General features: G+C 43.0%; 1 protein-coding gene across 6 annotated transcripts in view; it reads right to left on the reverse strand.

Annotated features, from left to right (window-relative positions):
• PLXNA2 (plexin A2) overlaps positions 1–27,455 on the reverse strand; it is a 397,866-nt gene that overhangs the window by 352,591 nt on the left and 17,820 nt on the right. For all 6 annotated transcript variants that reach the window (XR_008331159.1, XM_053393447.1, XM_053393446.1 and 3 more), the window contains exon 2: positions 339–1,615. Coding sequence is in view for 5 of the 6 variants with exons in the window: in XM_053393447.1 (XP_053249422.1) it covers positions 339–1,526 (1,188 nt within the window). In the remaining variant the exon portion in view is untranslated. The remainder of the gene's footprint in view (positions 1–338; positions 1,616–27,455) is intronic.

The raw sequence follows: 27,455 nt of genomic DNA on the forward strand, positions 1-27,455 counted from the left end.
TTATATATATATTTTAATGTTGTATTTTAATCTTGTTTTTAAGTTGTATTCATTCAACTTGTTTTTATTATTGCCCTAAGCCCGGCCTTGGCTGGGGAGGGCGGGGTATAAATAAAAATTATTATTATTATTATTATTATTATTATTATTATTATTATTATTATTATTATTTAGAAGGCAACAATTCTTCAAGAGATGTTCTCCAAGTTCCTATGAAGGAAAACAGAAACCAGTTTTTACACTCTAGAATTTCTGTTGCTACTCAATATTGCTCACTACAATATTTTCTATATCTTCTTCTGCAGGAAATCTAGGTGAAATACTGTGAACATTCTTACCGCCTTGGTACACTGAACATCTTTCCCAAGCAGCCAGTTGAGTTCCAAATTGCCTTCCCCTTGGTAGCAAGACTGTAAGCGCTCCTTAATTTGGGCATTGATAGCACGGATGGGAAAGATGCAAAGAGCTGAGTCATCAGGGGGCTGGTGATACTGCTTTTGTCCCTTGGAGAAAATGGCAAAAAGGACATCATCCTGGGCAGTGATATTGAGGGACCTGGCCAGCACCTCCCCGGGCTTGGAAAGGTAGGCTGCCTGTAGGAGGCGATATTCCACATCACCTTTGACACAACCAAATGGCAGAGAAACATAGGAGTGGAACTTGGGGTCATCCTTGCAGAGACGCACAATTCGAGATGTGTAGAAGAGATCGCTAGCTGAGTTGATGGAGACACCCTCAGGAGTCTCTGGCTGGACAGTCAGAAAATAGACAAAGTTGCCGCTGGAAAATCCATAGATATAAAAGATGTCAAAATGTGAGACCAAGGCCAGTGTGTCTGAAGGGATTTTTATGAGTGATGAAACAAAGTCACTGTGAAGTTCATAATCCAACATAGCTGATGACTCTGGGTCACGTGGTAGCTTCCGGCTGGAGAGAGTGGGGAAGTAATCCTGCTTGCCATCTACTGCTGTACCAATGAAAAGCTTCCCATCCTCACCCTCAGAGCGAACTATAACTCCATACATAGTGCCAGTTTTGTTAACACTGGAAAGATAGTGCTCCTTCTTGTGAGATGGTTCCACCAGGATGAAGAGATCATCCAATCGCAGCAGCTTGCAGACTCCTTGGTAGAGGCTCCCACAGGCCAATAGCCTATTTTCTGTGTAATCAATTATCAGCAGCTTGTTCACATTGTTAGTCAGTGTTAAGATCTCAGTGCAGGGCTGCACTATGAGTGGTGGGTAGCAGGATTTGTTGTCCTCCTCTGGTCCTGTCTTGTGAGCAACCAAGATGGTCAAGTTTCCAGACAGCTTGTAAACCCGATTGATGGCTCCCACATAGACTGCTCCAGTGGCCTGATGGACAGTCAGATGGTTGAAAGTCCAATCACGGTTCTCAGAGTGGAAGGTATTATAGACGGGAGTGCTAGTGGCATTCCATGAAAATAAAACCAGGCAAAGAAACACCAAGGCCACCGATGAGTCTTCGGAGTCCCATATCCGAGGCCAGATCTTTCTCTGTTCCATCCTGTGGTGGAGAGTGAGGAGGAAAGGGAGTGCGAACCTCAAAACTCCCTGTGTGTCTCTCTTGCCACAGCAGTGTTTCTCACATGATTCTACAGAAAAAAGAAAAGAAAAAAAACAGAGGGGGGGGGGAGATTAGACCTAAAATATCATGTAGAAAGAATTTAAACACTCCTCTACCCACTCACTAAAACTCCTTGAGATCAAAAGAGGACATCTCTAAACCCATGAACAGCGTTCCCATTTGGGTAAACACTGCAGGCTTTAGCACTCTGTTCCGCCTCTGTGCATTAATTGTTACGCAGTTTAACTGCTCATAATATGCTCTGAGTCATGAGTTCATTCAGCTGCAGGAGGGAATAATCAATCTCAGCCCAAAGACAAGTATTTTGCAGACAGTTCACCTACCCAGGCATCAGATCTAAGAACCTTGGCTGGGAGGGGGGCTTATGACAAGGTGTTGAATTGACAGGTGAATAAGAAGGGTTTCCTCTCTGTGAAATCCATGAGGGTTACAATGTAATTAAAGAGAAAGAAATATCAGGAAGAGATGGCTTACATGTCTGCAGCACCTTCTGTTTGTTTCTACATTCCTCACATGCACAGGCATTGTGGTGCCTTAGGCTGTGTCTGCACCTTCTGTAATTGGCAAGCCCACAGAGGGCTGGCTCCATGCCTGCTTGCATAATCTGCATCAAGTGGCCTCAGCCACTCACCAATATGCAACCATGCTGGGAATTTTGACCCCTGGCTGAAGACAAAGAGTCCCAGGAGACCTGAATTCAACTTACTGCAGTGTGAGCTTTCATTTATAACCTTAGTGAATGCCTGATGGTTCACTTCATAGATACCACTGGGGTCTGCTCTGAGGTGAAAAGTGATGTTCGTGGGGAATATCTGCTTTGTAAGGTACAATGTGTTGCCATGTCTCTCCTCTTGCATGGAGGGGCAGCAGGGGAAAGTGCAGACAGAGCCTTGGGCTATTAGAAAGCGATACCAGAGCATTTTCATGTCTGTTCATTGTGCAAGGCAAGAAGTGAGGAGAGAACTGTGTTGATCAAGGAGATTGGTGCAAAATTATTTTTTGGCATATCATTTTCTGCAGAAGAAGAAGTGCAAAGTTTGCACATCTGTTGAACATGTCTAGTTAGTAAGAGCATGGATTGAACAAGCCATGCACCTGAGCACCATATTTATTTAGATACTAGGTTCAGTTGAAGCAGTTACCTAGAAGATAACCATGTAACCTTTACTCTCCCCATGGCTACCGCTACATATTTTCTTTGGCCTTCTCCCACAAAGGCACAATCATACAGACATTATGTAATGAAGCTGCTTCTTTCAAGACGCAGCATTGATTGACACAGCTTGGTACCATCTACTCTTCCTGGAACTAGCTTTTCAGGTTATCAGGTGGGCATCTTTCCTTGCCATCCTGCCTGGGGTCTTTCAATTGGAGATGCTTGGAACTGAATATGGGACCTTTCACATTCCGCTCCTTTCCCATAAATGGGCCATGTGGAAAGAAGCACTGAAGTTGCCTCTCAACAAAACCAAAACCTTTCCCCTCTTACCATCCTCATTCTTTTCTTTCCTCTCTCCCACTTTACTGTCCCACCTTTGATAATACCTGTGCTTAAACTGAAAACAGTTGCAGACTGTGTCCGGTTGCTATCTGACATTCCCTGACCATCGCATTCACTCCCTAGGCCAGGTGAATTGTCCATCTAGAACAAGGATAAAGTATTTTGTCACTATGCATCACTGGGGCACCCCTTTCAGGGCTTCATCCAATTATTCCATATGATATATGCTGTATTTGTGATGTTCTATTATGTCCAATCACGTTATTGTTATTTATTGTTTGTAAGCCGCTTTGGGATTCATTTGAATGAAAAGCGGCATAGAAATATAATCAATCAAATCCAGTCCAATAGTTGAGCTGACACCACTGGTGTGTGTGTGTCTTAAGCTCCTTAATATACTCCCCTGTTCTTACTTGCTTTTTCTGTCTTTAATGCTTCAGAAACGTAAGACTGAATAACACTGAACCAGGCAAGTCAGGGAGCTTAAATCAAATGTTGGGGATGAACTTCTGAGAGATACTGAAGGAGCCTCTGTAAAAAGAAAGGTTTTCCTGCCGCTAGTCAGATATGAGTGAAGTGCTTTATTTGAAAGCTATTTGCTCCTCTTGTAAACAGTATCCTAGGGTTTCTGTCAGTGACAACCTGCATAGCATTGAACACTGCGCTGAAGCCTTGTGGAATCTCCCAATTCTGCCACCTCCTCTCTTTTCAGCTAGCTGACACTCACCCTGACTAGGAGCAGCTCAACCCCTGCTCTTTGTTATCACAGCAGGGCAGCCTTTGATTGGTTCTGGCAGGCAGCAGCTGTACGCTCTTTTCAATACCTGCTTCTGTCCCTTTTTTGATCTGTACGCTGCCCATCAGCTGTGCATAGTACCTGTCTGAAAGAACATTCATTGCAAGGGGGTCGAGTTCAGCAGCTGCAATTCTCCTTTCCAACAAAAGCACTCAATGGACTCAGACAAGGCAAAGTGCTGTTTACACAAAGTCTGCAATTGCTGTGGCTCTCATTCAAGTAGTTTTGGACATCCACTTACCACACTGAAGCCCTTGGATTTTGGTGTACACAGTGCTCAAAGCATCTATTTCAGGTAACCTAAAGGAGGAGCCATGCTATATGTTGTGATTGGAAGCATCAGTATTATGCCAGTGTTTGTGCAGCAGATATGTGAGGGATGGAAGTAATACTTTCATCTTTTAGCACACGTATTGATGCCTATTGGAAAGGGGGGCTAATCAGACTTTTGGAGCATGTGCATTTAAAGATGCATATACACCAAGGATGAGGCACCTTTTTTCTATTGTGGATCCACAGGGAAATTCAACCTAGGGCTGGAGATGATGGTTGGTGAGCCCTCCGTTCTCTCTTTCTTTTGGCCATCTCCTGCTCTGAATCAAGATTCTTCATTAATAGGGATGTGTTTTGGATTTGGACAAATCCCCAAAGGGTTCATCCACACTTCTCTTTGTCCAGTGCCTAGAAAGCACGGGTCTGAGTGGTTTTCTGGTTTTCCTGCACTTTCTAGGCATGGGTCTGAATGGTTTTGCATTTGCCCTGCAGCTTTTTCCTGGAAAACATGCTCTTTACTGCTGAATTGGAACAAATGGCAATCTATGGAAAGCCAATCATCATTTGTTCCGATTCAGTGGTAAAGAGGGGGGTTTCCTGCAAGAAAGCGGCAGAGCAAATGGAAGTGTGGGTGAGCCCAAAGCAGGGGATTTTTTGGGGACAGATTCAGCACTTGTCTGAGCTGAAGAACAATCTCTTCAAAATGCCCAAACTGAAGGGAGGAGCTCCATACTAATCTGGGGGCATTTCTCTGCAAGCTTGCCATACAAAGAAAACATCAGAATAGGGAGCGTAGGAGGTCTTTTGTGAGTACAGGTCTAGCTCCTAATCAGAGGGACTGATTTCATCAGAGCTGCCCAAACACAGTGCTTTGGAAGAAAAGATGTTGAAGTAATTTATTCCATTGTTCTTTTTTGCTTTGTGTATTTTGTGAGCTCTGCTAGTGGCGCTTGCTTTGAAAATGCTGCCTATGCAAGTCCTTCTGCCTCTGCTGCATGCCCACACATCTACTCCCATCAAATCATTTTTAGGATGGTTTCAGCCTGGTAACAAGCTTTTTGCCAGTGTTTGCCAAGTAATGCTTAAATCCAGATGCTGCAAATCATTGGCTTGTTTGAAACAGGCTGGTGGTGGGGATACACTATGTCTGCTACCTTCATTGTAGAGCTTTCATCATATGCTGAAGATGGGCCTCTTTAACAGGGTGCCTTTGTAACTGATTTTTAAAATTATCCTTTGGGAGGAAAAGCAGGGCATAAATTTAATTAATAAATAAGTAATATCAGATTTTTATATTGTTGCAACCTGTCCCAGAAACATATGGTGATATGTGGGTAAGAAAATAATAGCGGTAGTAATACGGTAGAGCCAGTGTGGTGTAGTGGTTAAGAGCGGTAGTCTCATAATCTGGGGAACCGGGTACGCGTCTCCGCTCCTCCACATGCAGCTGCTGGGTGACCTTGGGCCAGTCACACTTCTTTGAAATCTCTCAGCCCCACTCACCTCACAGAGTGTTTGTTGTGTGGGAGGAAAGGAAAGGAGAATGTTAGCTGCTTTGAGACTCCTTAAAGGGAGTGAAAGGCGGGATATCAAATCCAAACTCTTCTAATAGTAATACACTTTTCAATCAGCAACGATGTGCCTAGATGGTTGTATGAGTTAATAGAACTAACACTGTGTGGACTGAAATAAGCAAGCCGTTTGGCAAAGGGCTGGAGTAGGACCTTTAAGAGATCCTTTCTGCTGCCCACCTTCCTCTCCTTCCCTTTCAAACACAGGCAACTGTCAAGTAGAATTAGGAGTCATAAGGTTGGGATTTCCTTAGGAAATAGGAGGCTTGCCTTAGAAAAGCACTGGTTATGTGATGCAGGCTTACATCAGAGAGCCTTTTATCCACCCTTCCGGGATATGAAGTTATTACAAGCCAGCTGTCTCTGTGTGTTTTCCTTCTCTGAAATAACCACCTCCTTCCTCAAGCTACACCATGAGGATGAAAAAAGAGAGAGACAAAATGCTTTATGCTTCATAATCCCCTTTTCACCTAAGAACTCCCAACTTACCTGAAACACTGGAATACAGCTACACAATGCTATTTACAGGATGATTTCTGCTAAGTGAGAACCAGAACTTCTTTTAACTTAATCCTGTGAAAACGCTTTAACCAAACTGCTCCAAAAAGCTTGTTATCCAAGTGCCAGTTCCAATACAATCTGAGGGCTCCTTTTTTAATGGGATAAAGTAAGTTCTGGCTACACTGAATTGCATGGACAGAGAGCATAAGAAATGAGAAGCTTTTGTTCTATAATTATTGCCACCATAAACCCAGGAGTCCTCAATGCATGTAATATTTCATCCAAACAAAGCAGTTCTTTTTTTCTCCCCCATTGTCCCCCCCCTTTTTAGTATATTACCCAGAATTATCTCTCCTCAGATTCTAAATCCTATGTGCAGTGTATTTTGCAGGTGAGGAAATACTTGCTAAGAATATATACATATACATACTAAAAGTTCTCTTAGTGCCATCAGTTACAGTATATAAATATCTCTGTTTTTATTGAATTTAAATCCACACACAACAGGAAGGTATCACCATGTTTGGAGGTACCTCCAGGATTGCAGAAGTACATAAAATGGAAGGGGGGAATCCTAAGGTACAATAACTCCAGAACAGCCTAATTACGACTGAGTGTGCTCAGTGGCCCTGACATGCTTACTGATTGCTCTAGAGAAATTGAAAACCAGTAGCAGACCCTCCAAGTATCCCAATTTTCCAGGGATGTGCCTGATTTAGAGAAGCCATCCTAGTTTCTGATTTGATCCCGGACTGTCCCGCTTTTCCTTAAAAAGGTAAAGGTTCCCCTGCCCGTACGGGCCAGTCTTGACAGATTCTGGGGTTGTGCGCTCATCTCACTCTATAGGCCGGGAGCCAGCGCTGTCCGCAGACACTTCCGGGTCACGTGGCCAGCGTGACAAGCTGCATCTGGCGAGCCAGCGCAGCACACGGAACGCCATTTACCTTCCCGCTTTTCCTTAGGATGTCCCTATTTTCAATGGAGAAATGTTGGAGGGTATGGAGTTATCCAACCCCTAAGCTGTCTGAAGGCAACCCTGTATAGGGAAGGCTTTTTTTAAAAAAAATGTTTAATGTTTTATTATGTTTTTATATGTGTCAGAAGCTGCCCAGAGTGGCTTGGACAACTCAGTAAGAGGTGTGGGGTATAAATAGTAAAATTATCATTCTGGAATGGGACATCCCTAATTTCATTGGAGAAATGTTGGAGGGTATGCAGCAGACAGGGGGAATGAATAAAATATAGAGGGCATGCCTGGTGGACTTGGAACCCTGGATAGGAGCATCCCATTCTGTCATATTTTGCTGCATGTCAAACTGTTGGATTCCATAAAATGTGCTTTTCTGTTTCAGGAGCCAAAAATAACATTTAAACTTCAAAGGAGGAGCACAATTTTTGCTGCTGTAACTCAGGCAGCCCTGGTTCTTCTTTTCTGAAGGTGGGAGAGCCAGTCAATAGGCATGTGGTGGTACAAAGGGAGAGGAAGGTTGGTGCCAATTCAAAAATACAACAGGCCATTCTCCTCTTGCAGAAAATCTCTAACTATTCACTAAAATGAAACATTATTCTTAGAATCATAGACTTATAGAACTGTAGTCATCTAGTCTAACCCCCTGAAATGCAGGAATCACAGTTAAATCTCACCGGAGAGCTCTGCTCATCCAGCTTTCTATATCCAACAGGGGACAAGCAGATATCTTTGGAACCACAAAATCAAAACATGAAAATGATGACCATCCCTATCATTTGTGTCCATTATCTGGTACTTAGAGGTATACTGGGGCTGTATATGGATGTTCCATTTAGCTGTCATCCCCAGTAGTCCTTACCTAGGAACATAAGATGAGCCTTGACGGATCAGGCCAAAGGCCTATCTAGCCCAGCATCCAGTTTCCTACAATGGCCAACCAGATGCCTTTGGGAAGCCTATAAGCAGGACATGAGGACAATAGCTCTCTCTCGAGCAACTGATATTAAGAAGCCTCTGATACTTGAGAAAATAACTATTATTACTAATAGCTATTGATAGACTTATCCCTTCATTACTTCCAGTACATCTTGTGGAAGCAAATGCTGTAGTTTACCTGTGTGCTGTGTGAATTACTTGTTATCAGCTTCACTGAATGATCTTGGGTTCTAGTATTATGAGAAAGCTAATCTGCTAATGTTATATAGAAGAAGGGGAAAGTGTATGTTCATTGTCTCTACACTGATAACCCCCTTTTACATTCAGTTACCTTGTTTTCTAGATTAAAAGCCATAAAGGCTTTATCCTTCTTTCTAAGAAATACACTGTATATTTTCTAGCTGTAAGTTATGGTTTTTAATAATGTGGGATTTGAGCCTTTTGACCCTTCAGTTTAGATATTAAGCACAACAGAATGCCTGATACAGATGGGCCCCTTTAGAAGAGCACTAGTTACTTTATTTAGCCTCCTTAGAAAGATGGAGTGAGTCAACCCAACCGGAATCTGATTGCTCCCTGCAGAACCAACTAAGCCGCATTCAAACCTGTAGCTTTAAGCTGCCCCTCAGGCTAAAAACCCAGCAGAGATGAACTGAAGGTACAATACAGGAAGCCACAATACAGGTTTTAGTGCTTCAAGATAAAAATTGCCTTCTGTAATAACCTGATTTTCATGACTTAGCAGTTCTGATGCAAAGTAGGTTAAGAAGCAGCGTAAGGGAGAGACAGTCAACTTTGGGGAAGCAGCAAGTAAATTAGGTCATTTAAGGAAGTGGTAGTGAAGATGTGTGTTTCCTATTAGTCTGAGAACAAATAAAGTTGGAAGGATGGTATCATGGATTTGTCCAACTCTTCAAACGGCTGTCACAGAGGCCTAGTCCACACTGAGGTAAATAAACCTATGTTTGGGTTGTATAATTTCAGGTTGTAGGTGTAGGCCTATATGACTTAAAGCACAAACAAAAATAACATTTCAGGAAGAAAGCTAGGCAAGAATATCTTGCTATCTCAGTGAGAACTAGCCATAGGGTTACTGGACGCATGGGCAAAACCAGGGACAAGGAGGTTCTTGGGAAAGTTTTTGTGTCACCCCTACTGCAGGCTTACCTGGCGGCAGTGACAGATGGCTGGAAGGCCACTATTTTAAATTTCCCACAGCGCCTTGCAGTGATACTATGTCATGCATTTTGGCAGCCATCTGTCTTGAGAGACAATGGAGTATGCCTCCAGGGGTGAAGTCAAACTGCTGTGTTAACAGCACCAAAATGACTTCCCTGGAGTGCAAGCCTGGGCAGTGTGTATGGAGGAATTGGGCTGCCCACTCTGACAACAAGACCTTAAAGATTTAAAATGGTGGCTTCCCAAACCCAGCTGCCCAGTTCAGGAAGTCTAGGGCAGACATCAGCATGGGCCTTGGCAGCTGACATCAGACCAGGGCAAACTCTGTACTAAAGTGTTAGATGTTTGCATGGAAATGGAATATTAATACTCCCCCCCCACTTGTTCCACTTGGTCTCTCCTGTCCTTTCTAACAAGACCTGAAGAGTAGAGAACTGGTGTAATGTTGTAGTGCTGGGAATGAAGAAATCGTTGATTCAAAAAAACCACCCACATATTAAATCATGGCAACCCACCATTCACTCAGTCTCATTTTCTTTCTGCAATATGTGAATAATAAGTGACCCACCTTTGTGGTAAGTGTGCCTAAAATTGCCTTTTGAAATGCTTTAAATACTTTAAAGTTCTAGATGGATAGCTGAGTAATATTATCATATACTGTTTCCGTAGAGATTTAGTAGATTTCAGAAACTTCTTCTGGATTGCTTGGCTATATAATTTAATCAAGCCTTTTCCCTTTCAGTTCACTCACTTTTAAATCAGATATATCACTTTCTGAACCTACAAGGCTGAAATCCACAAGTGAGTATGATCAACTCAACTGCTGCTGAAAATATAAATACAGTGGTACCTCAGATTAAGTACTTAATTCGTTCCAGAGGTCCGTACTTAACCTGAAACTGTTCTTAACCTGAAGCACCACTTTAGCTAATGGGGCCTCCTGCTGCTGCCGTGCCACCGGAGCACGATTTCTGTTCTCATCCTGAAGCAAAGTTCTTAACCTGAAGCACTATTTCTGGGTTAGCAGAGTCTGTAACCTGAAGCGTATGTAACCTGAAGCGTATGTAACCTCAGGTTACCACTGTATCACAATTTGCAGAATTCCTAAAGACATCACATTCTTCTAGCATGCTATCTGAAAACACTACCTTAAGGAACCTGCATCTGAGATCTAGGTTTCACAATAATATACATATTATCATTCCTTTGCATTTTGTTGAGTTGTTTTTTTTTAAAGCAGATGTTCTTGTCAGCTTTCACAAACATATATAAGCTGTGTAGTCCAGCAAAGAGATTCTCTCCTGCACTAGAATTAATTCTGCTTCTGTTATTAAATACTGTATGTCATAAAAAGATGCCAGATGTAAAGGGCTCATGAAGTTAATGTTTAGTGATGTTGAGATTAATCTGCAGAGGTTCATTCAACACCTTTATAGATATCTCTGACAATGAAAGAGCCTACAGATTTTCTTCGATTGCAGAAACCTTACTGCAACCACTAAAGTTGAACCTCCGTCTGACACTAAGACCCCAGTAGACAAAGAAATCCTTTGAGGCTTAATGCAAGTGAACAGTGTAGGAGGGTAGTATTTTATTTTACACAAGAGGAATTGCTGAATAAATATGCAAACAGTTGGAGCAACCTGTGGTTAAGAACACAAGTTATATACTAGACATCCCTTGCTCTAATTTCAGTTCAAGCATGATTTCATTGAGTGGCCTTGGCAAGCAACAATCACCATATTCAGACATAACACTAAATCATGCATGTGCATGATCAGCAGTAAGCATCAGGCTTGGGATTAGGGAAATACTCTGCCACTCTCTGACAACACTGAGTCCCATGCACGGCTGGATTTTTCTGCCTAGTACGAGTTCACCCATCTACAGCCTCCTTTTGAAAAAGTAGTCTTGGAATCACTGTCTTGGAATCTCTGGCCCCTTTTCAGTTGACACCCTGGTCTTTTGTTTTCTTTAAAGTACAACTGCCTTTGAGCCTCTGCATTTTGTGTGCCTTTGAGAGCAGTCTTGCTGGCAGACACTCTGTCTCACTGACTCTTGAAACTCACAGTTGGGTGCCTGCCTTTGTGCCCTATTACCCCAAACTTCTGTCCAATAGAAACCCCACTGTGGCTTGGGAACATCTGATGTTCCCACTCTTTGAATTTAATCTACCATTGAAAACTCCTTTTCCTCCATTTTCCTCAGAGGACTAAGGATAAGAAACAAGCCCTGTTTCTCTCTCTGCTACTTCAGCTCATCTTCTTCCCCTCCCTTACAACCCGCCCCCTTCTCCATTTGCTCCAACTCATAAATTGATGCTTCTTTTGCTATTCTTCTAACAAAACACGCTTTTCTTAGTAAAAAGAAAGTCTGGGCTCTGTTTCTTCCACTGAGAAACCTATGGTGATGCTCCACTATCTGGATTATAGGTCCTAAATTATAGAAGGTAGTTCACTGTGGTTTGGCTAAGGTACTAATTTGCTGAGCCAGTTCTACTGGATTGTTAATATCATTGCAATAGGGCTGGTAAGGTATGGCTGGCTGGCTGGCCATGTCCTACTTCCAGTGTTAAAGATAGGTAAAGGTAAAGGGACCCCTGACCATTAGGTCCAGTCGTGACCGACTCTGGGGTTGCGGTGCTCATCTCGCTTTATTGGCCGAGGGAGCAGGCGTACAGCTTCCAGGTCATGTGGCCAGCATGACTAAGCCGCTTCTGGCTAACCAGAGCAACGCACGGAAACGCTGTTTACCTTCCCACCGGAGCGGTACCTATTTATCTAATTGCACTTTGACGTGCTTTCGAACTGCTAGGTTGGCAGGAGCAGGGACTGAGCAACGGGAGCTCACCCCGTCACGGGGATTTGAACTGCCGACCTTCTGATCGGCAAGTCCTAGGCTCTGTGGTTTAACCCACAGCACCACCTGTGTCCCGGTCAAAGATAGCATGCTTCTAAGTACCAGCTGCTGGAAATCACAGGAGGGGAGAATGGTGTTGTATTCAAGTCCTGTTTATGGGCTTCCCATAGGGCTCTGGATGGCCATGGTGAGATCAGGATGCTGGGCTAGGTGGGCCACTGGTTTGATTCAGCAAGCTTCCCTTACGTTCTTGGAAGTGCAGCGGCAAATGTCATTCAGTGTGCAACTGAAGGGTTAATTCAATGTTAGCCATCTACCCAAGGGTGTGTGTGTCTGTGTGTGTAGTTGCTAACACTTAGGATCTTAGAAAAGGGTTCCCTAATGGGTCAAAGAAAAAGTGTACAAGTTGTCCAGTCTTTCTGTTCTTGTTTCCCACTTTAAAAATAATTTAAGATGCTGCAAGCGAGCCACATCAAAATCAGGAGCTGATCAGGGTGGATAGGCAAGCACCATAGAACAGTTTCACTTTAAGTTTGCTAACATTTCCTCCAAACAGGGAAGCTGAAGATACAAGTGTTTTTCAAAAGTAACTAAGATGCTCCTGGGGTACAGTGACACGATGGAGGAGGGGGGAGGTGAGGGAAAGGGCAATTATAACAGGCAGCCAGTTCAGTTAAGTGATGACTCCTTCTCTTCTTGGAGGCCTTTTCATTTGCAGCCATTGTATCTGTCTCAGTGTTAATGAAAGGCAAATAACAGTTCCTATTATGAGGAGGAAGATTGCAGCAGTGGAGCTGGAGAGTTACCGTGAGGCGAACATGAATTAAAGAGTGGAAACAGAATGGGACTGGAACGCAAGGTTACCAGCTCACCTTTCAGCTCAACCTCACTCACATATTTCCTCTCATTAATTTCCCAAGTGAAGTTTTACAAAATAAAACTCTCCCTCCTTCTTACAGGAGTAAGATCATTTCCAAAGGGCAAAATCAAGTGGCTCAGGTGCTCCTGCTCTAAGGAAGACACTTGAGGCTGCTAACTGCTTTTCAAGTGTACAAAAGGAGCATGATAACCTGTAATAAACACCACTGACTGGAACAGAGAACCAAAGTATCTAAGTAGCTTTGTTCTCTGATAAAATGGCAAAATGACAGCACAGCGTGAAAGCAGATACCAAGGAGTGTGTGTGTGTGTGTGTGTGTGTGAGAGAGAGAGAGAGAGAGAGAGAGAGAGAGAGAGACAGACAGACAGACAGACAGACAGACACGTAGACACTATAGGAAAAATACATGGTAGAACATTTGATCTTACTCTGCTCTTCTAGGGTGTAGTAAAAAAATATGACTGTATACCAGGGATGGAGAGGCTGTGGCCCTCTAGATGCTGTTGGACTCTTAACTCCTATCATTGATCAATGTTCAGGAATGGTGAGATTTGTAGTCCAAGCATCTGGGAGGAACCAGATTAGGGAAAGCTGCAACGAGTCTTCCGTTGTCATTATTCCTAGAAGGAAAGCTTCTGGGTTTGGGGAAAATGTTCTTCTAAATGTTTTAAGTTCATTATACACTATCTCCCAAAATTCTTTTATTATTCTACAAGACCACCATGAATGGTAAAATGTGCTGGTTGTTTGTTTGCACTTCCAACATAAGTCACTTTTGGATCTAGACTTTTTGGCTAGTTTGCTTGGTGTCAAGTACCGCCTGTGGATCATTTTTAAGGAGTTCTCCTTAAAAACCAGCAGAGAATTTTAAGTTTATTTTCCACAATTGTTCCCACAGATTCAAATCAATATTATGACCCACATCTTGTGCCCATTTGATCATAGAGTATTTCACAAATTCTTCTTTCGGGAAACAAACCTATTCTCTTTAATTTTCACTTACTGATATATTAGCAAAATTTATACCTCATCTTTCTTTAACTATAAATATGCAAGGTGGCCAAAAACAAATAAATAGATAAAAAGGTAAAGGGACCCCTGACCATTAGGTCCAGTCGTGACCGACTCTGGGGTTGCGGCGCTCATCTCGCTTTACTGGCCGAGGGAGCCGGCGTACAGCTTCCGGGTCATGTGGCCAGCATGACTAAGCCGCTTCTGGTGAACCAGAGCGGCGCACGGAAATGCCGTTTACCTTCCCGCCAGAGCGGTACCTATTTATCTACTTGCACTTTGACGTGCTTTCGAACTGCTAGGTTGGCAGGAGCAGGGACTGAGCAACAGGAGCTCACCCCATCGCGGAGATTCAAACTGCCGACCTTCTGATCAGCAAGTCCTAGGCTCTGTGGTTTAACCCACAGCACCACCCGCGTCCCAGAAATAGATACTCCATCATAAAAGCAAATAGCTATTTCCATATTCTGATACAAAGGCAGTAGCTGCATAAAAGCTTTAGATCCAGAAGAGTTTTAGCTCTTGATCTGCACCCCTACACCTACTTATCCTGAAATAAGCCCCACTGAACTCAATGGGAGGTACTACAGAACAGCCATGTGCAGGATTAGGTTACTGCATCTTCCTCCTAAGCTTGAATTCAGCTTCCACATGTCTTAGCCCCCTGCAAATTTCCTTCACTACAGCACCCTAACATGCCCTCACTCTCCGTTTGTCTTATTGTGTAAACAAGGATAATACAAGCAAGTTAACTCAAATCATTTATACTGCCTGTCCACTCTGTGGGGTGGCTTATGGGGGAAGAAGAGAGCAGCGTAATTTATGTAGCCTATAAATGCAATTTTAAAAGCAATTTGGACCCATTTGGTAAAGGAAGTTGAGAGGGAGTAAATGCAGCAGTGCAATCGAATGCAGGCAGCTGAAAGGCCTCAATTAGTCTGAAAGGCGTTATCTGGTATTTAAATAATTATTAGATTGAAGGCATAATCACAGGGTTTGAGCTGATTTTTTCGCCACTGTCATCTTAATGGAGACCATAGTATTATTATTCAAATGCCTGTGATTCTCATTGAAGGAAAAGCAGGAACGGGTGTTTGAAAGGGGGAGGGGGAGTTGTAGAAGTGTCATTTAATCTCCATGTGATGGCAGGAGGCATGATTAGTCTTTTCTCTCATTTTTGCTGTTAGTAGTAGACAGATGCTATGGACTACCATCAGTCTTGTATGCAGACAATTAGAAAATCTCTTGCAAAAATAACAACGGGAACAAGAGAAACATTTAGATGTGCTTTAGCTGTGCATGCTTCATTAAACTAGAGTTTGCTTTCTTTGGGAAAATAGGATACATTTCGCTTTCTAGGGTGTAATTTATCAGTAAATCCCTTTTATTCTTTTGGAAGCTCCTACTGCTGGGTTTCTTCCTAGTCCCCTTGTGATAGGTGACTCCAATCCCTGAACCTTTTATATCAGCCTTCTCCAAACTGGTGCTCCAAATAAGGTCCAGGTGGTATGCTATGAACTGTTTGGCAGTGGAACAGAATGCTAGGAAGCTGGTGGACTCTCCTTCATTAAATATTTTTAAGCCGAGGCTGTAAGGCCATCTATCAGGAAAGCCTTTGCAGCCTTTTTCCTACATCAGCAAAAGGTTGGATCAGATGACCTTTGAGCACATTTCCAAACCTTATGATTGTATGGCACTGAATTGTTCTACATGTTCTAAACCATTTACAAGCAGGCTTAATTGCCCCCGCCCCCTTTTTTAGTCACAGCTCATTATACCCTTGAGAATTTGGATTGAGTTAGGAGTGATGGGCTTTCCATTCATCACACATACATGACCCGCCATGATATTAAAACAATCAATCACAGGGACCCAATAATGACGTTATGGTGACTTTGTCATAGCAGCCATCACTTCACTTTGAGTTAAAAATTTCAAAACACAACAGCAAAATAAGTAATCATGAAGGTGAATTTGAAGCTTGTAAGGCAGCAGTATGGAACCTGTTGTGACTCAGATGGGAGGAACCTGTAGCTCTCCAGATGTTCTTGGCCACGATGACTGGGGCTGATGGCAGCTGGGAGTTCAAACATCTGGAGGGCTGGCCACAGATTTGCCTCCCATGTTATAAACCGTGATCAACACAGACACAGTGTGACGATGACCTAATTGAGAGCTGGCATTTTAAGACTAATCCCATCATATTTGATAATTGGGTGCTTTTTAGATTGTCCTTCACATATCACCTGTGCTTGGAAAACAAATGTGCAAGGATTCATCAGAGAGAGAAAGCACATGTACAGGGCAACCCTAAGCAAGTTTGTTCAGAAGCAAATCCAAAAGGAGAATTTAAGACACAGGGTCATTTCCCAAAGCCTACCTATACCCATTCTTATTCTAAAAGTCCCCCAATCGCCATTACATTCAAAGTCCCCACCATCTTATCCATGTTGAAAATAAAACCTATTTTAAAAAGGGTATTTTCATATTTTCATTAATTGAAAATGGCACCTCAAATCTACAAACAGGACCTGCAGCCAAATATTGCCCCTAAAGGGATTGCTGGTGTTCAAGCTTCCTGAAAATGACATAAAAGTCTCAAGAACTCCAAGCTATTTTACATTCTCATATATGAAGAAACAAGTTTCCTTGCATTGTTGTTCTAATCTAAACTTGGAATTTCAGCTGGAATGCCTAGAAATCTACAGTGTAGTCCTATCCATGTCTGGTCAGAAGTAACTGCCACCCAATGGGGCTTGCTCCCTGGGTATATAAAATTGCTGTTTTGTTACTGAAGTTAATGAATGCATAGAAGAGCTCTTACGTTTCCCCTGCAGTCTTGCCTTAGTTAAAAGCCAAGATTTTGGAAAATGTCAGCAGGGAAGGAAACATGTGGTAATATCAATGTAAAAAGTAAACCGAAGGAAAGCAAACCACCAGGAGGTAGAAAAGAAGCAACATCAAGGGCCTCAAGATAGATAGATCACATATCTGTATCAAGGTAGAGGTGGTGGGGTTGGTTTCTCTGAGTGCAGATGATACTTCTGCCTCACCAACTTTGCAATGTCAAAGCAAGATTCATTATGGGCTTGCAAAGAACAGGGGGAGGCACTGTTTCACCCTACTGACCACAGTTATATGTCACCAGCCTGTCACAAATTCCCTAGAATTCCATATATTGTAACAAGGGTCACCAAAAGGGCAGATCTTACAAGCTTCAATGACTTCAGCTAAAAAAAAAATATCTATGAGCAATCCTATTGAACCAGCCTCAACCCATCCCCCTATTTATCAAACCACACTATCTGTTCCCGTGCACTCTGGCTTGTTAGTGGCTCAAATGGATAGAAAGGGCTTAGCTGATGGGTGGCGAGGGAGATAAGCAGAAGGGGCTATAGCTCAATGGTAGAGCATATGCTTTCCATGTAGCAGGTCTAGGTTCAATCCCTGACATCTTCAGTTAAAGTCTGGCGATCCAACTTTTCATACCAATTGGGCTGAAAGAGTACTTGAACATGGAACCTGTGGGCCACACATTGCCTTGTCATGCATGGGGGTGGGGTGTAAGGTCAAAATATGACACCCCCTAACCCTCACACTGCTTTCCCATAGCCAGCATGCACAAGGCTCTGGCAGGGTCCTAGAACCCTCCCTCCCCAAAACCCAGCGCCTTGCTTACCTGACTTTGGGAAGGCAATGTGAGGGCTGTGTGGGGTGTGCGCGCGTGTCAGATGTTGCCAAAAGGCACTGAGTCATCCCTTGGGCTGCACATTGGACCAGCCTGAGTGAAAGGGTCAGGCAACAAGTGCTGGTGAAACCATGGAGAGCTACTGGTACCAATTTGTAGACTCAGTGTAAGGTAGGTACATATGTTTAGGATTGGGCAAGATTCAAAGGCAACAGCATGTAAGGGGAAAGGGATAATAGAAGGGGCAATGCAGGCCAAGAAGGCCAAGAAATAAAATAACATAATGGGATTAAAGGTACAGGCACAGCCAAGGAACGTTAGATGCTGGATGTTGACCAACTGGCTATCATGCAAAGTTAGGAATACAGTGCATAATATTGCATGTAACTCTATGCCCACACTGGTTATATTGCCTCCAATGCAAAGATTTCAGATACCATGTAGCACCTTTGGTTGGTATTTCCAGACACAAGCAAATTATCAAAATGTGCATTGTCCTGCTAGAACAAGTGTGAATTTGCCTTGACCTGTGCTCTGCATTGGGGCACAAGACACTGCCTCTAGAACTGCTCAACTTTGCTAGAGAGTTGCATTATAAGAAATCCAAAATGCCAGAGACAAATGCTTGAAGTTTCTTTGTTCCAGCAACTCACTCAAACACGAAACTAAACATAAACTCTGCCCTGCTCCAAAAACTCCAACCTCGCCCTTTCCCCCCTATTCCCCCCAAATAATTTTCATGTATTAAATTACAGGTTCCAATATGCAATGCACCTATAACAATCCCACAGCAGAAGGCAGAGGGGACATGAAAACTGGCACCAGACTATTCTGCCAGCTGAGAACTGGCATAGCAATGGGGCCTGCAGACTGGGTGGTGGCTATGCCTCCCTGTCATAGCTCACTGTCTCCCAGCTCGGGCTTTGATTACTCTGCCAAACACACATTTATTTCCTTGACTGCAATTTCTGTTTTTATGCTGTATAATCAACCTAACTTCTTGGGCAGGTATACTTGTGTGCTATGATCCAATGGTATTTATTATCTCACCCACATTTAATGCTGTAGTCTTTTTGACCAAGTTACTACCACCAATAACACTTTGGGAGAGTTGGCCACTTAGAGGCTGAAAGCTGGAAAAGTTACTAGCTAGATCTCTAAACCAAAGTAACTGCTCCCCACATTAATTGTTTTAATCTCTGCTGTAGGTGGTGGCAGAATCTCTATTTTATGGTATGAAGTACATTTAGTTCCAGTGGTAAAGCTGGATTAACTAGATCACCATCAAATATATTTTACCAGTAACCCCCTGGGGTGCCAGCATAGGAAGCAGAGTAAAGGCTCTGGTCACTTGCAGACAACCTGTTTATAGAGCATTCATTCTGATTTGTTTGCAGGGAAGTTATATAACATTGCATCAAGCAATTGTTATCCTGCACTTTCCAGGGCATTTTCCCATTACTCATCTTACTTCAGAAAGTCATCTTTTTGACGGGGTGTATTGTGAAGCTGGTTTTTTCACAAACGTGCCAAATCAACTTTAATTGCTGGTATACAATTAAATTCCACCCACAAAAACAGAACAATCTGAACCCAACCTCTCTAAACTTTGGACCTTGGGGATGTCACACAACTTAACCCTACTTGGTTTTACAAAGGCAGCTGGTAGGCTAGAACCAATGAAATCAGAGCAGATGAATTAGTCCCAGGTGAGTTGGACTGCAAAGCCAGCAGAACAGAATTGAGAAGTGATTCCTAACACAGCTAAATGCAGAGTAAGTCAAGTGAATGAGGGAGAAATGAGCACATAATGCTATTGCTAGTCAATTGAGGTGGGGAGAGGGAGGTGTAGCTTAGGATACATAGGAGAACATACATCTTGTCTGGCATGGTCATTTGCTCCCATCTGTTAAGGCAGCCATGATAATAGGATCCAGACATGGCTGCAGCAGCAGCCAAGATAGGTAGGAGCTTTCTTCCCAAGCCATAAGGCAAATGAAATATACCCACTGCCTTGATTGTTACTTGTCTGCCTCTTTTTATAAGGCTTGAGAGAAAGGGTGCAGTTCATCTAGGCTGTGCCAATGCATCATCCACATACAAAGAGAGAGAAACAGTGGGCATAATCCAGCCCCATGTAACCATGTAGGGGGTCCCACTGATTTCAATTACCATTCAGCAAAGACTTGTTTACTACTCCAATTGAAACTAATAATATAACAAAGTGCTTCTGTTAGGTTGGATTGGGCCCTGTTTGCTGATTTTCATATGACTGTTCATTGAAGTGTATGCACGCTTAAATGTTTTCCCTTAGTTAGCATTGAATGTGAGCAATAAATATAAGTAAAACTAAGTAAAAAGAGAAGGGTGAGGGAAATACACAGTTGGCACCAGCGGTTGTCATCACTTGGTACCTGCTTAGGTCCATATCCTACCGGGGGGGGGGGTGTACTGTTGACCCCAGTACCCTCTTACCCAGCTCCTCCTCCTTGAAATTGCTGCCTGCTCAACTGTCCTCTCTAAATGTCCAAATAGTATCAAGAGCAAGAAGGACTGTCAGTCTTCACTTGTCTTGGTTTCTCCTTCTGGGCAATGCTGCAGATTGGACTCACAAGGAGAGGGGCAAAAGGGGTCGTGGTGAAAGTGGCAAGGAGGACACAGTGTCACAGAGACCCCCTCCCCACTAAGGGAATCTCGTTCAAAGCTTCTCCTCAAGTTTTGGAGCCAGCAATGGACAATGCTAACTTATTGCCAAAGTTCCAGGGGATTAGAACTAGCTGTGTTGCGGGCGGACAATAAAACTACTGGTATGACCATATCCAGTGGCTGTGTGCACACCATACTGGGAACTGTAGTCTACAGGGTTATAATTCCCAGCACCCTTAACTACAGTCCCCATGATTCTTTGGGGGTGCCAGGTGCTATGTTTTAAATGTATGTTGTATACACAGTACCAGTAGCGGGAATGGAAATGTTGCACATCTAAAACATGTCAGTGTCCAGGACCTGTTGGCCCACCCATCTTCCTCCTGCCCTTTATGTACGCACAGGGATAATATTTCTGCAATATTGTATTCACAAATCTGAGAAATAGCTAGGAGGGCCAAGTACAGTATTCCGATAATTGCTTCCTGCCAAATTTGGAGGGAGGAGGGGGGGTTCAAGAGGAGGAGAGCTGGAGGGAAAGAATAAAACCCAGCTGTGAAAAGGCATTTCCCTGATAACAAACATAATCACATGAATTATGGACTTAATTCTCGCTTATTGTCCCAGTTTCAGATATTGTTTATCCAACAAGTGTACCGGATGAGCCTTCTCTCTTTCCTCCCCCACCCGCTACCCCATATCTCTGCCTCACACACGTCAGATTGTCTGGGGAAAAAGAGGAAGCATAACTGTGGGCAAATTGCAAGTTATGACAGCATTTAGCTGCAGACAGTGGTTTGGAAGAATAGTGATTTTCAGCCAAAGTGGAGGGCGGGGGGTGGAATCTATCTCCAGTTTTGCCACTGACTAACTAAATAACTCTGTGAGTGACTTACTTCCCTTCTCTGTGATTCAGCTTCCTTGATATGGAAAAGAATGAAAATGCTTTGAGATGCAGACAAGAAGTGGTATGTGTGCCTTGGGATATACCAGAGATCTTCACCACCTGATCCCATGTGGGATCTGCCCGAAACCCAGTATTGAGCCAGATGGAACAAAAGCCCAACTGGGTATAAGTCAAACCATTAGTTCATCTCACCCAGTACTGTCTGCACTGATTGGCAGAAGCTTTCCAGGGTTTCAGTCAGGGGTCTTGTCCTATCTTGGCCTGGAGATGCTGGGGATTGAACTTGGGACCTTCTGCTTGCAGAGCATCTACTGAGCTGCATCCCTTCCTGCAATCCAAAAGGGATTGCCAAAAGCATTGTCTAGGACAGAGAGGCACCCACACACATAGGCATTATTTTCTTCCAGGGCTGGGATGGTGTGCCATCTGGCACCAAGGAGCCCTATCGTGAAAAGAATGGAGAGGACTCACTACCACAGATTTCATTAAATCACAGAACTCATCGCTGGAAAGAGTTCCATGACTCAGAATGACGACTGTATCTTTCTGAACCACAGGTTCCCATCCAAACACATTAGTGTGACTTGGGACTTAAGGTTATAATCTCAGTCTAGTGATCTGGATATATACAATATTTAGCACAGTGGGGAATTTACGTAAACAATAATTTGAAGAAAGGCACAACTAGCTCCATGAACTCTAGCCCAATAGTAATTATATATGCTGCTTCATGCCCGTTGAGATCCTTTGAGCTTCATCTGAGAAACCAGACTGAAATTTCAGCCTTGATTCCCATGCATGGCTTTCATCTCAAAATTATCAGCCCTTGATGGATAAATAGATAAACTCTATTCAGACTCACCTGGAAAGAGCATCACATCATTTTGGAGTCAAGCTTGTGCTGGGACAAATCTCAGAAGAGTGGAACATTCATGCTGGGAAAATCAGGTATGTTCTCTTTTTCTCAATCACTTATTTGCAAATACTGTGAAGCTGGATAGCCAATTGGTTTTCAGAAACACTAAGCCAACAATCTTCATGTGTGAGGATCATGTGGAACCAAACCCAGAGAGAGAGAGAGCAAGAGTGAATTTGCTACATTTCCCTGTAAGCTATAAAATCCAAGAAAACACCTATATCCTGAATTTGGCAAGCACACATTTGTGATTACTGCAATCAAAACAAGACTTGTTCTCTTATCTGTGTCGCTCCCATATGTGTATTGGCTGGATGGAGTTAGGAAGAGGAATTTAACCCATACTAAAAGTGGTTCTGTGTCCTAGGTTTCTAGATCTGAGCTCTGGCTGAAACTAACACCCTGGAGCACCTCTTTATTCCCTGTATGCTACCTCCCATGTTTCTGCTACAGTTATTCCTGAGTGAAATGGCAATCCCTTGTTCTGAATAGTTAGAGACAACTCCCAACTCTAGACTGGGGAAGAACAGTACTCAGTGCTTGTGTAACAGATGAATGCATCTAATGGATGTAACCTACAGTACTGGCCTGCTAATGGCCATTAAAACAACATTTGTGTTTAAAAGGGTACCTTGAAATCTTTTCAGTGTTCCATTCCACCTTTGGATGGCATGAACTATATGAAATTTAGATTGGATAGTTTTGGCCCATGAATTGAAATTTCAAGATCCTGTTTTTAAACCTGTTGGGCTTTGTCTTAACTTCGAATAGTATTTTGTTTGATTCTATATTTTATGATTATCTGTAAGCCACCTTTTGGGGTTATGCCTGAAAACATTTAAATAAACAGATAAGAAAATGTCTCAGGTTTAACTTCCTTTTAATTTTAAAGAGCAGAATCCTGCATAACAGACCTGGGCTGGGAGAAACACAACCCTCTGCTTTATCCATGGGAGGCCACTGCCAATCATAATAAACATTACTGAGCTAGATGGAACATTGACCTAATTCAATGTAACTCGGCCCCACTTCTCATCCTTACTAAAACCAAAGCAATGCAGGAGAGTTAAAATGGTTGCAACTGAAGCATAGGCTTAGGCAAAACAGTTTTTATATAGTGAATTTTCATGCTTCACCACAAACCGAATTTTTGAAATTTAAATCTCACATCCTGTTAAGGTTGTGGGTTTCTTCCCCACCCCTTATTGGAGTTGTGTGTCATATTTGCTGGTGGATCAGAATGACTGATGTCAGACTCTTCACTGGTGTTGGTAACACAGCATGTGCATTAGGTTTATACAACTCCTTGATAGGGCTGAAACCAGCTGCAAGGTTTTTCTAGGCCAACGAAGGGGTAGAATCTGGATAATGGGCTGCTGCTTTGTGCTAATGGGACAGTTCATACTGTTCCTGAATGTAGCACAATCCTAATGTCACTTACTATGTAACAGACATTGCAGAGCCCATATGACAACAGTACTGCATCCACAATGAATGTAACACCTTTGTGAAGACCCTCAGTGCTTCAGACATGAAGCCCTTTGGCTGATCTGATGGGGTAGGTAGAAAAAGTGCATAGGAAAGGAACAGGCGCATGAGGTAGAATAACCTTGTCCAAGGTTATGGAGAAGCTCTGTATCAAAAATTGACTTCAAATGAATTGAATTTAAGACTTCAGTGTCAAAGTTCAGCACACTAGCTGCCTGCGTGCCACAAAGCACAGCACAGAAGCAAGTGCAAGAGGATCTTTGTTTCCCCCCGTCCGTATGCTGGAAAAACTCCTTGCAGCAGATAAACCCACCCAGCACCAAATTAAATGACTCCCCAGGCACCCCATTAAAACAACACAAGCCCTTGGCCATGCCAGCCCTTTAAAAGAGAGTGGCGTTCATAATCCTCAATGCTCCCCATGGTGGCTTCACAGAAGCCACAGTGCTGTTACATAAGTAAACCCGGAAATTGTATATTTGTTTAAATTAGGTTCTGAAATTCCGAATCCCCGACTGTGCAGCTATAGATTTCACTCTGCTGCCGGCATTGATATTATTAGGAACAAGCAGCAGCAAAAGCCCGCACATACACAAGCCCTGAAATATTCTCTCTAGTTACTGGATAAATAATTCTATTCCAGGTGTGGGATTATCTTCAGAGCTTGTGAGCAGTAAGCGCCAAGCAAAATCAACAGGAATGTAAACCCTTGCTGTCAACATTCTGGTTCTTACTATTCTCAGAGAAACAAAGACAGTACCCCAACATATCAACAAGGAAGGTAAGAAGAAAATAGAAACCCTCCCCCATACTAGAGTATCACCTGCATGCAAACAGCAGAGGTTCATAAGTATGCTTACAATGAACTAGAGCAACTAAACAAACCTCTTGTTTATTCTAGTGATATGTGAATAAAATGTAATGTTGAAAACCATTTGGAAGGGCTTTGTATGCAGCAGTGTAGAAACCAATTAGTATAGCTAGACCTGAGTTTTATTTGGGCCAATGCTAACCATTTAGTAATTTTGTACTAACATGATTTTTAAAAAATAGGAAATGTTAATTTCCATTTATATAGGTTTTATCTCATCTTGATGGGTTCATATTGGTGTGTTAGATCAGAGACAGGAAATGGAAACATCTCCCATAAACAGATGAAGCTAGCATATGGCGTTGTATACTTCTGGGTACATGCATGATCTGACTTTGTGGCTAAACTAAGTCACGTTACTCTGCTCTCTGTGGTCTGTTTGAGTATAGGGAGGAGGACCTTGTATACAGATGGTCCCAGGTTCGATCCTTGGTCTCTCAAGAGACAATGCCTTAATAGGACGTGGTGGAAAGAAAAAACTCTGTCTGAAACACAAAAGAATTGCTTCACTATACTAACTAAACTACCAGATTAGATAGACAAATAGTATGGCACTGTTTGAGGCAACTTCCTATATTTCCCATGAAGCTGACTGTCCATTTAGCCCAGTATATGCTACTCTGAAGGGACGCGGGTGGCGCTGTGGGTAAAACCTCAGCGCCTAGGACTTGCCGATTGTCAGGTCGGCGGTTCGAATCCCCGCGGCGGGGTGCGCTCCCACTGCTCGGTCCCAGCGCCTGCCAACCTAGCAGTTCGAAAGCACCCCCGGGTGCAAGTAGATAAATAGGGACCGCTTACTAGCGGGAAGGTAAACGGCGTTTTCGTGTGCTGCGCTGGCTCACCAGATGCAGCTTGTCACGCTGGCCACGTGACCCGGAAGTGTCTTCGGACAGCGCTGGCTCCCGGCCTCTACAGTGAGATGAGCGCACAACCCTAGAGTCTGGCAAGACTGGCCCGTACGGGCAGGGGTACCTTTACCTTTTATGCTACTCTGAATGACAGCATCTTAGGCTGAGTCTCACAGCTATGCTATTTAAGGCCTTTTAGCTGAGGATGCTGGGATTGAACCTGGGCATCCCACATGCGAAACTTGTGCTCTGCTACTGAGCTATGATGCCTTCTGCATTTTATAACTGCTCAATTCATGGCAGTTCTATACAGATTTACATACATGCAAAAAAATGTATGATGAGACTCTGGGTGGGATTATCTTCCACTTAAAAGGAGGCAATTTGTACAAACTGTTCAGAGTGTTGAATACATAGATCTGTATAATAATAAGAATTAGAAGAATTAGTAGCTTAGCTTAGAAGGGAAATAAATGTGACAACACTGGTCCAGGCAGTACACACATCAAAATAAGCTTGTAAAAACTGTATAACTGTATTTTTATATATATATATATATATATATATATATATACACACACACACACACACACACACACACACACACACACACTATGGAAAACATGCTTGCAAGCACAGGAACTGAAACCTATATACCTTTTAAGATTTGTACTTGCTCATCTGTGAATAAATTATGAACAAGTTACTCAATTACATTCTAGTTTCCTGTTGGTCAGTAATGTATGATAATTAATTGACATGGTAACTAAGAAACAGGGAAGGGAACATGTGGACCTCCAGATCTTGCTGGACTCCCAGCAGCCCCAGCATCTGACCTTGCAAGGGACAACAACTTCTGGAGCCACCATCCCTGGTATAGAGCCCATACACTGCATGAGGCATAGTCCTTTGCTCTGATTTCCGAGGTCTGGCATTGGGATGGATACTCTGATCAAGGATAAATGCCAAGGATCTGTTACTAGGCACTGTGTAGAGTCACATGATCCATCAGGCAGACGTAATCATGCTATTCTGAACACTTTGAGATTTGAATCTGCACCCATTCTACTGGGAGCTGAAGTGGAGGCAGGTGGGAATGCTTCCATGCTTGGCAATATGGGTGTCTTGTACTCAGATCATTGGTAATGGCAACACCCCCGACTGAAGTGTTTTCTATGCATCTGTTTCCCAAGAAGCAGAGGGCTGATGAGCATATCTGCATCCACAACAGAGCACAGTATGACCTCTTCAATAATAATTTAATGTAAATGTGTACCTGGGAAAGTGACTTTCTTCCCACTCAGTTCTCAGCCCTGCTTTTCCATTTCAGAGCAGTGGCAGATCACTGATTAATTCAAGCTTCTTTAATAACCTCTCTGTTTGGATGAAACAAGCTGTCTTGTTTTCTTTTATTTTTAACACTGACTCTTGCTTCTTTGCTAAGGATGTTCCTGTCATTAAAAAAAACAAAACCATTTTCTCTTCCCCAGCCATGCTAACAGGGTGGAGGATGCAGCTGATGAGAGTTCCACACGATAGTGATTGCCATGAGAAATGGGCTGGATGTAGACAGGGAGGACCAGTCAGTGTGATGATATAATGAGGCCCTTAAGCATCATTCAGCTCTGAGAGGATTGGCAGCCTGGAATGAAGTCTCATTTTCTTCCCTATTGCCAGATGTCACTTATCTTGCAAGACTTTGGTGTAGAAGGTTCTATATAAAGATGGTCATTGCCATGCTTGCCTAACACTATGCTTTACTCTCTAACCTCATAGTAGTATAGATACAATTTGCTGTGATGGTGGGTATCATAAGAACATGAGAACCCTGTGGGAACAGGCCAAAAGCCCATTTTGTCAAACAGTCTGTTCCCACAGTGGCCAAGTAGGTGCCTATGAGAAGCCCACAAGCAGGACATGAGCACAACAACCTTTCTTGCACATCTTTCCCAGCAAGTGGCATTCAGAGGCATACTGACATTGTACAGGTATCATGACTAGTAGCC

Source organism: Podarcis raffonei, chromosome 6 (assembly GCF_027172205.1).
Source record: "Podarcis raffonei isolate rPodRaf1 chromosome 6, rPodRaf1.pri, whole genome shotgun sequence".
Lineage (NCBI taxonomy): Eukaryota > Metazoa > Chordata > Lepidosauria > Squamata > Lacertidae > Podarcis > Podarcis raffonei.